At 37.4% G+C, this 16,405-nt stretch overlaps 1 protein-coding gene across 1 annotated transcript; it reads left to right on the top strand.

Annotated features, from left to right (window-relative positions):
- The first annotated feature begins 516 nt into the window (after window positions 1-516).
- LOC139728136 (calreticulin-like) lies at window positions 517-10,524 on the top strand. The gene is made up of 9 exons (XM_071639095.1): window positions 517-720; window positions 1,778-1,882; window positions 2,375-2,578; window positions 3,329-3,423; window positions 3,840-4,049; window positions 4,866-4,979; window positions 5,392-5,535; window positions 7,327-7,419; window positions 8,799-10,524. Exons 1-9 carry the CDS (start codon window positions 639-641, stop codon window positions 9,009-9,011), a joined length of 1,260 nt encoding a protein of 419 aa, XP_071495196.1. The 5' UTR covers window positions 517-638; the 3' UTR covers window positions 9,012-10,524.
- Window positions 10,525-16,405: the final 5,881 nt, after the last annotated feature.

Below are 16,405 nucleotides of genomic sequence, written 5' to 3'. Positions count from 1 at the left end.
AGGAAAGAAAGAAAGGGGGAAAATGCATTCGTACAAACTGTGTTTTCTTTGACTTGGCACAAGTGACTTTACCGCAGTTATTTGCAAAGCATTTCTACTCATAAATTGCATGACAAGATGATGTAAAAAGATTTGCACCATGGATATTATTGATTTATATCCAATTAGAGCAAAAGCCCACGCGATCAAAGTTGAAATAAGTTGGATGGATTCTTTGCAGGAAGCCTGCAAACTACAATGTATAAGGGTATTATCAGGATAAAATCGACAATAAGAGGTGTAAGATTGTGATTGGACAACCAACGTACAACAGCGTGAAAACTTCAGTGGACTCGAGAGGGCGCAAGACCATGTACAAGGATTTCCGCAATGCAATCAATGCAATGAACGACGAAACGTGAACTTTTCGACAACCCTCGCCGCGTGGTCCGCTTTGATTGGCTGCCACATGACCCTCCTATCCAAGGGACCAATCAAAGCTCGACATTTGTCCAGGTTTTCACGTGTTGGGTTCTCCACCACAACACAGAAGTCGTCGTGCCCTACATCGCCGTCAAATGTGTCTATTCGTTCAATGACATCGCCGTGAACGGGAGGCTGAAGGCTGTTTCTTGATATTCTTTCTTAACTGCAGAACCATGAGGGCAGATCTGATAATCCTGTGTGTGGCATTTGCTGCAATTGCAAACGCAGAAATTTATTTCCAAGAGCAGTTTGATGGTAAGTCCACAGCCACATTGGGTCATTGTCTATGATATCCTTCATCCTTTGCTCCGGGCGAGCTCTGCCTGTGGGCCGCTGGCGTGTGCCCATCCCACCCACTCGCTCGCTCGCTCATCGCAATGTGAATGCCAAGCCGTGTAGGTAGTATAGATGTCTAGTAGGTAGTGGTAGGTCTAACTGAACTGTTCTCTGTTAGTGAGAGGGTCTAAAAAGAAGAGTGCAGTGACATGGCGGGGCCCGTGTACAATTTATGCAATTTCGTGAAACGAGTGTCTTATTTTACTGCATAGTCTAGTGTTCTAAATAAAATTACAACAGTGCTGACAGTAGGTACATACGACACTGTTTTGGTTTCTGCGATCTGAACTGGTGAATGGTAATTGGTACTAGTGTTGCCACATCAATCATGATCATCTCATCATTTATTCATACATTGGACTGTCCACTGACCACTGGCACTGACTGGTAACTAAAGTGGTATTGTCTTATCTTGCTTCAGTAGTTCAGGTGACACTTGACATGACAGTGACTGGTGTGCTTGGTCTGCGGTGAGTGCTGGTAATGCCAATAAGACCAACACTAACCAGTAAGCACTCAACTAGCTAGGTGGTCTACAACATTCTAATTTCTATTTCAGCATTCTAGAAACCTGGATTAGATGGTCTACATTCTATCATCATGATCATTGAGAATCAACCTATCAATCATAGAAGCTAGATGCATTGTTAGAATAGAACCGAACGAAGGGTCTTGGCTTAAAGTGCCAGCCAGGTACGGCGTGACTTTGTCGCGGTGTGAGAGCATCCCCACTTGCCAATGAATACTTGCACTGACTATATGATACTGGTATCTAATTCACATTTCACCCTTTAATTGTAAGGCCCAACTGTTCCCAGAATAATTGTAATTGTAAATTGATTCAGACTCTTTCCACCAAATAATTATGTGAATACTAGGTTCCAAGTGAACATGTGTGCACAGAATATTCCACTTGGCTCTGTTTGCAGTAGATCCCCTGCGTAATTTTTATTCATGTTTTTCTTTCATTGATCAGCGAGCTGGGAGGACAGATGGGTCGTCTCAACACACAAGGGAAGTGACGCTGGCAAATTCAAGTGGTCTGCTGGAAAATTTTATGGAGATGAAGAGAAGGACAAAGGTAAATATCATTTTCATAGAAATTTAGAATGCTTGTTGAGAACACTATTGATGTCCTGTTTCTGAATGTGTGTATCCACAAAAATATGTACAGCATTCTGCTCAGATTTCCCATCAAGAGTCGTAATAACTTCTGGAATCATACTGTGATAGTTATTGCCAATTGGTATCTATTCTTCTTATACTGTTTTTTCTGCCACTGTGTTGAATCTGCATGGAATCATTGATGTTTTTAAAGTTTTCCTTCTGTTTCCTCCTCTGTGGTCAAATGTCACTAGAGAGCGTATGTGTCTCCTTTTCAGCAATGTGCATTATTCAGTAATTGCTCCAGGTATTTGTGACGTCATAAATTTTTGTGTGTGCTTTCTTTTGGTTTTAATTTCCTTGATCTTATGAGTGAAACTTATCCTTTTAAAAAAAATCTAACAAACAAACATTTTCAAGACATCAACATTTGACAGAGTGATCTCACAATCTGTTTTTCTCTGTAAAGGTCTGCAGACCAGCCAGGATGCCAAGTTTTATGGCATCTCAGCAAAGTTTACCGAGTTCAGCAACGAAGGCAAGGACCTCATCATTCAGTTCACCGTGAAGCACGAGCAAAAGATTGACTGCGGTGGGGGCTACGTCAAGGTCTTTGGCGCAGACCTAGATCAGGAAGACATGCATGGCGAATCACCATACAACATCATGTTTGGTAGGTCCCAGCTGCAACTGGACAGCACAAGAAGCTCAATATTAAGGATTCATTGCATTCATTTTAATGTTTAAAAAGAAATGATAAGAGTGGATTTATATTGGGTTACAGTAGAACAGAACCATCTATTGTAACAGATGCGAGCTGTCCTAATTGCTAGAGATGGGTTAGTTCACCAGTCTCAGCATTGTACAGGATAAATTTCAGCAGATGCATTTTATTTAGGGCACTGCTTGAGAGTTAAAATGCAATTTTTAACTGCCTAGATACAGGGTGCTACATAACTTTTTTTTTTTACCACTTGTCCGGTTGGGCGAGCAGATTTTCACATTGTTGCAGAACACTTGTGTGAATATAAATTTTACTTGCCCGTAGTAAAAGTCCAATGATATAAGAATAACACTTGAAAGTCAGTTGTAAAATACAATAATTTGAATGAAGGGCACACATTGATTCCCACACTTGGTTTGATCGATTGTTTGTGTTGCATTGCAATCGGCAGAGCTCTACACCATCCCATTTTTTTGTACTGGTCCAACAGACGGGTCAGACCAGTAGGTACCCAAATTTTCCATTTTATGCTGGTCAATTTCTGAAAAATACATTGTAGCAGCAAAGATTAGGGCTCTGGAGTAAGATTCTATGGTAATTTTCATCTTGTGTTCCTTCTCCCGAGTTTTCTTCTTGAAGATTGTCATGTGTTATGCTTTAATACATATTCTCTCTTCTATTTGCTTTATGTCACTTCAGGGCCAGACATCTGTGGACCAGGCACCAAAAAAGTCCATGTAATTTTCAACTACAAAGGAAAAAATCTTTTGATTAACAAGGACATCAGGTGCAAGGTATGTAATTAATGCAAAATATGATGTCTATAAGAGAATGGCAGGCTTTAAGCAGCTAGTTATGCCATAAACTGTATCGCTACATTTTGAGATTTGCCTGTGCAGTTGGGGTAATTTCAGTTGATTTGAATTAGATAGATTATGAGTTAAGTCCAAATGAAGAGATAAGATTTTTGTTTCTGGTTACCATGTTTTCTTCCCATGGGGCAACTTTCATATTACCAGTTCATAATTTGAGATGTTACAATTGTATTAGAAGTCTGCATGTACGTACCATCCCCAGTAGAGTCACTTTGTGTCAAATAAGGTTGCTGTTGCATTCAGTTGCAAAGAAATTTTAACTTGTGCATCAGAAAATACTGTTATATGGGGATACGTTTATGGTGCAAGGTCCGTCTGTCGTCATTTGTACGCAGGATGACGAGTTCACCCACCTGTACACCCTGATTGTGAAGTCGGACAACACGTACGAGGTGCGCATCGACAACAAGAAGGTTCAGTCGGGCAACCTGGAGGAGGACTGGGACTTCCTGCCACCAAAGACGATCAAGGACCCAGAGGCCAAGAAGCCAGAGGACTGGGACGACAAGGCAATGATCGATGACCCCGAAGACAGCAAGCCCGAGGTCAGTTGAACATGGATCTATGGATATGTTCACTAGATTTGGGATGAAACTGTACATAGCAATATGTGAAGGATGGATGTAGAAGTATTATATCTGCACATGTGAAAGCATTTTGGCAGGCATTCCTATGTAGTTTGCCCACTTTGATGGTGATAGATATAATTTTCTGCTGTTTTGGGATACCATCAGTCTATTTTCCTTCTCAATTTGTATGAAAATGATGTATTTTTTAAGGCATGATAGTTCAGAATGATTATCACTTCATTAGTTTCAGATGACATGGTTTCTGAAGACATTGGTACCACGATTTGTGAAAGATACCACAGAGAGTTGTAACTTGTACCCACAATAAGCCCATGTAACTGTGAAAGCCTAAAATAGTAAGAGAGGGCTTACATTACCAACAAAATGTGATAATTTTTATTCTCTTTGTTATTTTCTTATTGCTGAAAGCAACAATATGGAGTACTGGTAACCATGTGGGATGCACAGAAACCATGATAAGTGTTTGTTTGTTTGTTTGGTTGTTTTTTTGAGAATCACAAAAATTGTTGCATTCACTGTAAACATACTTGCTGATTTATTTGTACTCGTATCTGTCCTCCCATGTTATGCCTTTCACTAATATTTTATTTTTATTGAGTATCATTTGTTGTTGTTTTAACATGTTCACTACAGGGCATGAGCTGTGTTTGCATGTACACCAGCTCTTGGCCCACATGCATGAAAATGTGACTAAATTTCCAAGAATAGGAGACACTGTTAACATGAATGTATGAGTTAACCCAGTTCCACCTCCTCCTCCTGTACCACTAGGACTGGGACAAGCCAGAATTCATCCCTGACCCCGATGCCGAGAAACCAGAGGACTGGGATGATGAGATGGACGGTGAATGGGAACCACCAATGATCAACAACCCAGAGTACCAGGTGAGAGCAGTAAACAAAACTTTCTATCATACTGGCTTGGCCTGTAGGGTAATATCAGAACTAATACCCAAGCACCAGCAAGAAACATGTTACAGGAGTTATACATGCAAATTACAGTCCCTTGCAGGGCAATATCTTCCAGTATACATTACATCCATATAGTATTGTGTAAGTAGAATGGTTGCAAATGTACATTTGTGTTATTGTACGTACTGGATACGCACAGGATTTCGCAGCATTGTGGCAAATAACGGCAGTTTATTTTTCATGAGAAGGCAGGATTACGTTTCCTTTTATGGAACAAATAGCAAAAACTGAAGAAGTGGAATCACTTACTGACTGTTTTCCGAAAGAAACATTTTAGCTGTGCTTTTATATGGATGATGTAGTAATTTTATTTTGCTTTTCACAGGGCGAGTGGAAGCCAAGGCAAATTGACAATCCAAACTACAGCGGCAAATGGGTGCACCCAGAGATTGAAAACCCTGAATATGAAGCTGATGAAAACCTCTACAGATATACCAGCGTTGCCGCACTTGGATTTGATTTATGGCAGGTATGTAGCTGTGGCTTGTCAGAACAATTCAGAGGAGGAATATCTCCTTTGGTGATTGCATTTTTTAAATATATAAACTTTAGATATATACATGTATGTATGCAGGAGGTGTTCTGCTCTTTGTAAAGACATGAAGTACGTATTGTGGGGATGCAATCACTTGTCTCTTCCAGAAAGGTCTGCATAAAACTAAGTTTGGTCATCCATATTTCACTTGTAACTCAATATGGTAGCTTTGAACCAAACTTTGAATTTCTTCAAAATGTGAGATTTCAATGCTTATAATTAGACCCTCACATTGCTCAGTTATGCTGTCATATTAACTTTTCTGTTGTTATTGTATACAGAGAGAAACAGACTCAAGATTGTCTTGATATCCACCTTTTCAAACGTCAACCCAACCTTACAAATATAAAGCCCTGATCATGTACAACCTGCACCTTGCCCAAAGTGTGTCATTTGTGCGTGTGAATATTTGATCTCTTTGATCTCTATGAGAAAACTTTGTCTACCCCACTGAATTCTAGTTATATGTCGGCCATTTTGTCATGGCTGGCATGTAGATTGACTTATATAGGAAGTGATATCAAGGAGCTGCTTTAGCTCAGTGGATAAGACCATGAATTATCAATCATGATGTCCCCTGGTTGAGTCCCCTGGCTGCAGCAGCTGTACCTGTAGGCAAGGCACCTTGTCCACACATTGCCTCGTCCTTTAGAGGGGACTCGAAGCAAACGGTCAGATGAGCGCTTACTTAAAACATTTAGTGCCTCTATCATGATACCATGAAAGAAAATCAATTCTAATTAGTTTATATTTCTAATCAATGAGAGACAGTGACAGATGTCTTATGATGAAATGGCATTTATACCAAACCATCTTTCGGGGCTGAGTTAAGTCCTGCTGAGAAAAATGCTTTCTGATAACATCTGTTACAACATTCCCGTTATCATCACCACTCCACATTACAGGGATGGTAGAGTTTTGTTTGAGATGGGGCTTCAAGTTTTCAACTTTTTTTCTTTTTTTTTGCGAGGTAATGAGAAACCTCCTATGAAATACAAGCATACAATTCTAATGCCCCAGTCACATAGACATCCCGGATCACCCCAGACCACCCCGGACCTGTGTGCGCAATCTTACTAACGTGTGTCGACACTCCATCAAGGTCTAAACTATCCCGGATCTCCCCGGATCACCGTGTAGATCCTTGAGCATCCGAGTTTATATGTGACTGGGTCATAAGAGGAATTCAAAGTTTATTAGATAACAATTGGTTTTGAAATGGTTGAGATATCAAAAGACAACCAAGTCGTAATAAAAGGTGGGACCCACCTTTTTGTTACGACCACTTTGTTTTACTTTGTTTTTGGATATCTCGGGCCATTTCACAACAAATTTTCGTCAAATATACTTTGAATTCTTCTTAGAATTGCATGCTCTTTCATATTTCATAAGAGGTTTCTCATTATCTTCCAAAAAAGTTGAAATCTGAATCCCCAATCTCAACCAAAATTACACCATCCCTTTAACTTTTGGAATCTAAGGTCACATGCAGACTTTCCTATTAAAAAACATGAAACTTTCTTCAAACTTCTTGCACAGCATGAAGAGTTGTGTTGATTAATACTAATGTCGAAATCTTGCTTCATAGGTAAAAACCACATTGAGTGTGATGATCACCCTAATATTGACTAGTCTTGGTCTAAAGTTTGTTTGAATGAGTCTTTTGCAGCATTTCAAGGAATTAACACACTGTATGATCATCTTACTTTTCTACTCGATCTTCAGGTAAAATCTGGAACAATCTTCGATAACGTCCTCATAACAGATGATTTATCAACAGCAGAAGAACAGGCTGAAGAACTATTTGAAGCTACCAAAGTAAGTGTCGCGACAGGGAATAGATTTCTTTGTAGTGACAGTAAAGATACAATTTAAGATAATTGGGAGACACAGTAAATTTCACTGTTTATGCCTACAAAGGGACAACATGATAGCATGCAGAACAATGGAGCCCAATTAGAAGCATTCCCCGTTAGGAATGATTTTTCAAAGAGGATATTGTTGAAGCTCGTAGTGTAAAAAAAGGTGTTTTGCAGTATCAAACTGTTTGGAAACCAAGCATCATACATAGGCTGTGAAACAACCAATATTTTGTCAGTGTTGATGGGATGGAATTTTCACTACCTTTTTTCCCTTGTTAAAATGGGTGTTTACTGATGCTCGGCTTTGGTTTGTAGACAGAAATGCTTGCGGGTCAAAAGGAAAGTGTATTTTTCATACTTTGAGCTCTCAGAGAGCCAAGTCAGATATTTCATGCCGCCTTTCCTCCCACATTTCTCTGTTCCCTTACAGATAGTGCTGAATTTTGTCTTTTAATGTGAAACATGTATAATATGTCTGAGCACATTTTACAAGAGGTTTTGTTATGTCTGTTTGAGTGTTTTACTTGTTTTACTTTTGTTTTCCCCATACTGATGAATGCTAAATAAAAGAGGTATGAATGAGCACTGCCCTCCACAGAAACTGTGTCATAGCATGATATAAAAATGTCCAAGTGTTCATACCAGTACAGTGGAACCTTGTTCTGATGATGTCGGATATAACGAGATATCTGATGTAGCAAGGTGTCTGCAGGTCCCATTTCCTTTATGATCTTTTGCTTTATCTCTTTTATAACAAGCAGCTCATCAAAACGAGGTTCCAATGTAGTGTAGTCATTGTCTGTACATGGCATGTGTGAGGAAGTCAGCAATGATGATGACAACAGACCAAATGAAAAGACAAGATCAATCAGAGAACACTCTCATTTTCTCATTAGAACTTCAATGGGGGGGGGGGGGGGGGGGGGGGGGGATGTAGGGGAGTAAGATTTGTCTTGCACCTGCCAGAATGGGTAGATTTTGACATCAGAGGGAGTAGAATGAATTGAGGTGGTTGTACAGGCAACTCCCATTGTAAAGAAGTCCTTGGAATCAGCAGTTTTCTTTCATTATTTAAAATTTTGTCATGTCCAAAGGAAAATTTGTCCCAAAGACTAACCCATTGAGGACGAGTTCAGAGAATACTCAGGCAAGTGTCTATGGGAAATGCATGCTATAGCAAAATCAGCCCGCCCTCAATGGGTTAATGATGATAATCATTTTGAGGTCTTAAACAGTGTTTGTTGTAATGGGAGCACCCTGTACATGTACTACCATTGTCCTCACATACAACTGTCAGTTCTAAGAGCTTTCTATGCATGTTTCTTTGACTTGTAGAAAGGAGAAAAAGAAATGAAGAACAAGCAGGATGAGGAGGAGAGGAAGGAACGGGAGGAGGAGGAGAAGAGGAGGAAAGAGGAGGAGGGAGAAGAGGATGAAGAGGACGAAGATGAAGAAGACATGGATGATTTAGATCTTGATATGGGCGACTTTGAAGATGAGGATGCGGAGGACGAAGAGGATGAGGAACATCTCAAGGATGAATTGTAAAATCTCAAACTGTGAGACTCTCTGCGAGACAACAAAAATTGAAGCAGATGAAGACATTCTCCCCAAACCTGTCGTGCAAGAAGTGGTGGAATTCCCGTTTGAGAAGACATTGGAGTGTCAGCTAGACATGATACAATCATACAAGTCACATCACCGTGGTGATTGCCCCTGTGAAATTGCTGGAATGATATAGCAGTGTTGGATCTTTCCTTTGCATCATTTTCTCAAACACCCTGCAGAAGTACCCTACAAACATAATGCTTGCTTTGAAAAAAAACAAAAATGGATCTGACGTGGTAAAATTTAGATATTCGTGCAAACAGCTACATGATAAAGAATGTGTAAGCTCAGGGTAGTATTAACATTTCAATTCCTTGCACTTTTTGTTTCATTTCCTTTTTTACATCTTGCTTTGAATCAGACTTTACTGTCTTTTTGATAGGAACACTCCTCTCAAGATTGGAGAGAAGATGTTTGCTGAGTAAGATTGGACAGTATGTTTGTTCAGTGCAAGTTCCAAGTCTTTTGCTCATTTAAAACTCTTTTAGCTATCACTGCAAAGAGATTGTGCCATACATAATATTTCCAAAGTTCTGAATTGTGTGAGCCACCACATGCTACTTGCACGCATAGTTTTGTCTTGAAGAACATGGCAGACTTTGCAGGTAATTACATATTACTCTTTGATGGAATATATTTTTTTCCTTTTCTTTTCAGAAGCAATATGTCATTATAAACTTCTTGATGGAGTCATATCAGAGGACAGATTTCACTGACAGATCCAGTGATCAGATTTGTTTTTTCATTCATTTTGTAAAAGTGGGACAGACCCTTGTGCATGAAAAAGCAAGTCAGGATTGCTAAAGTGTAATGTTTAAATTATTGTATGTGAGCAAACAGGATCTTTTGGCTTCATTCTACATTGCATCAGTTGATTATATTACAACACAGTAATGTGTTGATTTTATATGAAAGGGAGTAGCAATGAGTTTTGTTTACTTTGTTTTGAATAAATTTGGTTTCTGTTTGTAGGCAATCAAATCTCAATTTTAGGAATATTACCTCCATCCATGTGAGAGCTTTTTTAAGTGTCTTGAATTTACTATGTTTGTGTTTGCATTATGTCTCTCTCTCTCTTTTTCTTCATGCAATCATGTTGGGGGACTTGAAAAACAAGTATACCCATTTTGATCATGTCCCAATTTTTTGTTCTTTTTTAATAATTGGTATGTCCAGTGGGAGAATTTAGCAATACTTGTAGCCCTATTTTGTCTTCAAGGTATGATTATTTTCCTGTTGACATTATTCTATGTTGAAAACACATCTTTTAACATAAATATTTATGTGCATTGTTGTACTTTTACAACTTCATTGTGAGGTGCGAAGCGAATTCTCGCTGGGTAGTGCTGCATCACCAATTTTGCTCACGACCTTCAGTTCTGTTGAATCAATTTATTTCTGAAGATTATATGGAAGTGTTTTTCATAATAAATGATATTGTGTTGATGCGGCATTTTTCAGTATTGTGTGTGCTTGTTTTTTTCATTTTTTTTCCTCTTTAGTTTTAGTTTTTGAAGCAACTGACACTTCCTCTGAATTACAAATTTACTACATGTACTGTCATAGTTGAGTGTGAGGGAAACACTGTCTCCATGCAATTTTGCTCCCCCACAATCTCTTGTGATGGCAAGTCTCTCAAAGTGTATAGGAGAAACTGGATATAATGAACACTGCTGTAGCGAGCTATCAAGTTAGTACAAGGAAACTTTTCGGTCCCAACTTTCCTTCCACACAAGGCTATGAAAAACACTACTCCTATAGTGAGATTGGCTGTTATGAAATAACTTTTGTGATTTCCAAAGAAAGACAAGTTAACAAAACCTGTCATTGTTTGGTAGAGTGAAATCCTTGTGGCTAAAGCTTATACACATATACATGTACTGTGCAATTATGTTCGAAGATTCTGCAGCTCAGCGCTGCATATTGTGTGTGTGTGTGTGTGTGTGTGTGTGTGTGTGTGTGTGTGTGTGTGTGTGTACGCATGTATGTAGGCCTATATGCACACATACAAATATGTAGTGTGCTAAAGAATGCAGCCCTGTGCATACATGTACAGTATCATCATGACGTAGCAGGTGTGAGGCAATCTGATGCTGTGATTGTACCAAGGAATTCCCACTCTTCACACACGCTCACATAATGAACAAGTACCGTACTTGTGTAAAATGTGTTACACACAAAACATGCTAACCAGAACAACATACATCATACACGTACTACTTCAGAGATGATCATAACATTATTGCACGCTAACTAGACATTTACAAATTCAAACATTCATTAAAAATTAATTCACTGATGGCCAAAAATGTCTTTGACCCACAAAGGCCTTTCTCTCACACACATTGTCAGGATTATCAGTATTAATTGAAATGTGATCTGTAATCCCACGTGCCCAAATTAGCTTTTTTTTTGGGGGGGGGGGGGAGGAGGGATGATGGGTTTTTTTTAATACCAACTGATATAACAAGATACCTTATTGGCTATAACGAGGAAAAAATGGCTCAGTTTTGACCTTGTTACATGTACAGTTAACAACAAAATTATTCATACCCCTGGGAAATTTTTAGTTTTCAGCAGATTTCTTACAAGTAAAGGATGGATTGACAGTGATTGGGTGTTATATCTCATCATTTCTATTGTTATGCAAATGAGGTGAAACTGGAATCAATGTCAATTTATAGAGGACGAATAAGAGTAAAAAGTTAACACCCAATTACCATCACTCCATCCTTCACTTGTAAGAAATCTGCTCAAAACTAATAATTTCTCAGGGGTATGAATAATTTTGATGTTAACTGTATATCAGTTTCCCCTGTATAGGTGCCAACAAAAAGATACCTCAACCACAAGCTGAGTATATCATTTTTATTTTTCATTTTGTTGAGCAAAGAAAATGGGATTCCATCGGGATTTGAACCCAAGACCTCCGGAATCGGAGAACAAGGCCCACCAATTTTTCCTTCAATTTGATGAAATCCAGTCAAAATACATGTACGTGTGTAACTACTACATGTGTCACTGAATGTAATTATACCCCCATCTAAAACTGATCAACTGGTGGTGCATTGTTCAACATTATCAAAAGATACATTTTGCACATCTCAAAACTGCAGAGGTAACTTGTGCAAAATGTTAAATGCTAACAATTTAGGGATTTATAGCTCAAACCACAACATGCTTTTTATTGAAAAAAACAAACAAAACATTTCCATGACAATGCATTGTTCAACATAAAAGGGAGAGAAGGGGATTCTGGTTGTAACTTTTTGCAAGATGCTTTGAAACTATATTATGTAGCATGAAAAGGCATGCAATTCAATGAGGTCAAAAGTTTATTTGATGAAATTTGGTTATGAAATATCCGAGATATACAAAGACAAAGTGGTCCTAATAAAAGGTAGGAACCATGTCTTATCAGGACCACTTTGTTTTACTTTTTTGTTGTTCTTGTGTTTTTGTTATCTCATCCATTGGGATTTAAAAACTAAACTTCATGAAACATACACTGTACCAAGTTGTACTTCCTCTCAGAATTGTACTTCACTCTGTAATATTTCATAGGTGGTTTTTAATAATCTCACGAAAAGTTAAAATCTGAATCCCCATCACGACCAAATCTATACATCTCTTTAATCAAGGGATAGTATAGTATTGTTTGAAGTGAGAATTCTGCTTTTAATTTTTTGCGAGATACAGAATATTAACAAACCACTTCATGAAATATTGAAAGTACTGTATATACAGCTGTAATTCTAAGAGGAATTCAAAGGATACTTGATGAAAATTGTTTTTTAAGTGGCTGAGATATCCCAAAACAAAGTACATTGTACAGCGGACTCCCGTTATAACGAACACAGTTATAGCGAAATTCTGGTTACAACAAAATAAAAAGATTTAGGCCGCAACATTATCCTCTCTATTTGTTTTTGAATTGCTTATTTATTTTGTTGTAATGAAATTTCAATATAATGGAAGAAAATTGCTCTTCCCGAGGACTTCATTGTAATGGGAGTCCACTGCAAAACAAAGCAATCCTGATAAAAGATTGCTTAACTTTGTTTTGGATATCTCGGCCATTTCAAAACCAATTTTCATCAAATAAACTTTGAATTCCCCTTAGAATTACACATTCGTATGCTCTTTCATATTTCTAAAGAGCTTTCATATTACAGTGGAAACTCAATATAAAAAGATCTGATATAATATACAAAGTCAAATAATCACCTATGTCAAAGGTCTTCTTCTCTTCTCTTCCCTAATAAGTCAAATTTTCTCTGAGTCGAAGCTATTTCCTCAATCAAAAAAGATTCAACTTGGGCAAGGTTGACTGTACCTGATTTAACAAACAAACTTTTATGGTCCCAATGAATCTATTTGTTTTGTATTGTTACATATTGACTACTGATATTACAAAATATCTGATATAAAGAAATTGCCTTGGTCCCAAGGATCTCGTTATACCAAGTTTCCACTGTATCTAAAAATTTATAAAAAAAAATCATCATAAAATAAAATGGAAACCTCCAGCCCATATCTCAGCCGAAACAGTACAATTCCTTTAACAAAAAATGTGCTTTACACATCTGATATACAGTGACCACCTCGCACATTTTATGTCAACTGCTCAAAAGATGTGCTTTGACGTCTAAAACTAGAGGTCACATGTACCAAATCAGTCCAATTCACAAAAACAAAAATCCACTATTGGTGTATTTTTGTATAATTTTTATTCAAAAATATTGTGAACATATCAACATATTCTACACTAAAGAAAGAATGAATATGACACAACTGAATAACATAACAGCAGAAATATGTGCCAATTTTCAAGTGAAATACACAAAAACTGAGGGAGTAAGCTCAATCCCCAACATTTTTGCATGCTTTGTACAGAAAGATGCTGTTTCCATGCCAATGCATCATACAATATTGACAAAAGATATGTCTTCCCATCTACATGCTACAGCTGTCACATGTACCAAATTTCATGCCAAATGCTTAAAAAAAAAAGAAAACTATTTGTACGATTTCATTGAAAAATGCTTTTACCATGACAACACATTGTCTACAATCAGAACAAAAACAAAAAATGCAGTTTGCACATCTTCACACTACATGTAGGCCTGTAGTGGTCACTTATCAAATTTCTGGCCAACTGCTACAAGTACCGGTATGCCTCCGCCATAATGCATGGTTCTCCCAATAGGTCTTTAGTACGTCTTGACACTGTTGAGATGACAGTTTCACTTCATTGGCAAAAAAAAAAAAAAAAAAAAAAATGAATAACTAAATAAATGAAATGGCATGTTCGTCACAATTGTGTCCCAAGAAAATCACTGACAGGCAGTACATGCATACCAGCTAAGTTTCACAAAGATTCCTTATGAACTATTTCCAATACATGGAGGGAAAAAAGTTGAATTTTAGCATTTTCACCCAACCTTGGACCCCATGGCCCAAAATTTTCTCTACAGAATCTATATTGGGTAATTCATGTAGGCCTATACACTGACTTCAAATACCTTTAGGCACTGCTGAGGTATGGAAGAAAATAGAGAAATTTTGAGAATTTGACCATTGCCTTTGACCTTTGACCTTGACTACATGCATCCAAAAGCTGACAGGCACAATTTTGTCCACTCATACATATTCCAAATTTCACAAGGATACCTCAAACAGTTTTTAAGTTACACTGTCCACAAAATTTATTATGGACAGAAGGACAGACAGACAACTCGAAAACATTATGCCTCCAGCAACACTTTGTGGCGGAGGCATAAAAAACGATGAAGTAAACTCAATTCACAATATTTGGTTATGCTTTTTATTACCAAATGTTGTTACCATGGTAATGCATTTTTGCCAACATTGTGGCTGACAAAAGGTATGTATGTGTTTTGCATGTATCAGAAATTCATATTGGTCACATGCACTTAATCTCAAGTCAAATGCTCAAAAAACTAATGGAGTTGGCTAAATCTCCTGGTTAGTTATATGATTTTCATTTTAAAGCAAGTGTTTCATTGGCAACAGATATACACATCTACATAACACAGTGGTCACATACTATGCCAAATTTCAAGACAGATGCTCAAAAGCTGAGAGAGTTAACTCAATCTACATATTTTTTGATGATTTGTATAAAAATGCAGTTGCCATGGCAACATATATATCAACACTCTTGCACAATAATGATATAGCAATCATCTGTTCCAAATTCAAACTCAAAGCTAAAAGAACTGAGAGAAGCTCAATGCAAAACACTGTGGATGATTTTCACAAAAATTTGCCATTTCAGTGGCAACACATTTACATTGACAAAAACCTTGACAAGAAATTTTTGAAAATTCATAACTTTAGAACAGAGTGACTGATATTGATGATCATAATATTTATCACTATACAGATAATTAATAACACATTCTCTCTTCTTTTATATATATATATATATATATTAAGCTGAGGAGCCCCATTGTCATAAGGAAACATGTTACGAACGTCTCATAAAGTTTGGTTTTGTTTCAATTTATTCCTTAAACCCAACTCACAATGTTTTTGTAAGATTTAATAAAACACTGCTATTATCATGGCAACATATTGTTCAACATTTGACAAAAGATGAAGTTTGTCCGTGAACCTACTTACAGCAGTTACATGTTCCAAATTTCAACAGACATACTCGTAAAACTGAGGGGGTTATATCTCAAACCAAAATATCATTGTATGCTCTTTATTGAAAAAGTATTGTTACATGGTTTACAACACTGACAAGAGAGATGTTTTGCAGATCTAAATTTTACATTGGGTACATGTGCCAAATTTCAAGACAAATGCTCCAAAACCAAGGGAGTTAGATAAATCCTATGGTAAATTTCATAAAAAAATGTTGTTACCAAGGCAACAAATTGTTTCATAAAATTTTGTCAAAAAATGAAATTCGCACATCTACACAACACGGTCAAATGTGCAAAATTTCAAGTCAATAATTCTCAAAAACTGAGGGAGTTAGTTCAATCCACATGTCTACGGATGACTAGTATAAAAATGTTGTCGCCATGGCAACAGATATACATATAGGCCTACTAACATTCACAAAAGAAGATGACATATCATGGCCATCATATGTCCAAAGTTCCAACTCAAATGTTGAAAAACTTTGAGAGCAGCACAATCTGTACAATTTTGTATAATTTGTTGTAGACTGTTGTTGCCATGGTAACACATTTCTGAACACTTGCAAAAAGGGTCTTGCACAAAAACCTCCACATTGTTCACATATAAAAAATGCCAAATTTCAGTTGAATTGTTAAAACTGAGGGTAATTTGATCCA

Source organism: Diadema antillarum, unplaced genomic scaffold (genome assembly GCF_040938485.1).
Source record: "Diadema antillarum isolate AM-2024a unplaced genomic scaffold, OU_Dant_1.0 seq00000166_RagTag, whole genome shotgun sequence".
Classification (NCBI taxonomy): domain Eukaryota; kingdom Metazoa; phylum Echinodermata; class Echinoidea; order Diadematoida; family Diadematidae; genus Diadema; species Diadema antillarum.
Note: the sequence above shows the minus strand (reverse complement) of the source record. Positions and strands in the feature narration are given on the sequence as shown.

Excerpts from the sequence above, each read along its gene's own strand:
- LOC139728136 (XM_071639095.1), top strand. The coding sequence starts at position 639 with ATGAGGGCAGATCTGATAATCCTGTGTGTGGCATTTGCTGCAATTGCA. Across the intron at positions 4,980-5,391 it reads TCAACAACCCAGAGTACCAG|GGCGAGTGGAAGCCAAGGCA; the intron begins GTGAGAGCAGTA and ends TGCTTTTCACAG. Across the intron at positions 5,536-7,326 it reads TTGGATTTGATTTATGGCAG|GTAAAATCTGGAACAATCTT; the intron begins GTATGTAGCTGT and ends CTCGATCTTCAG.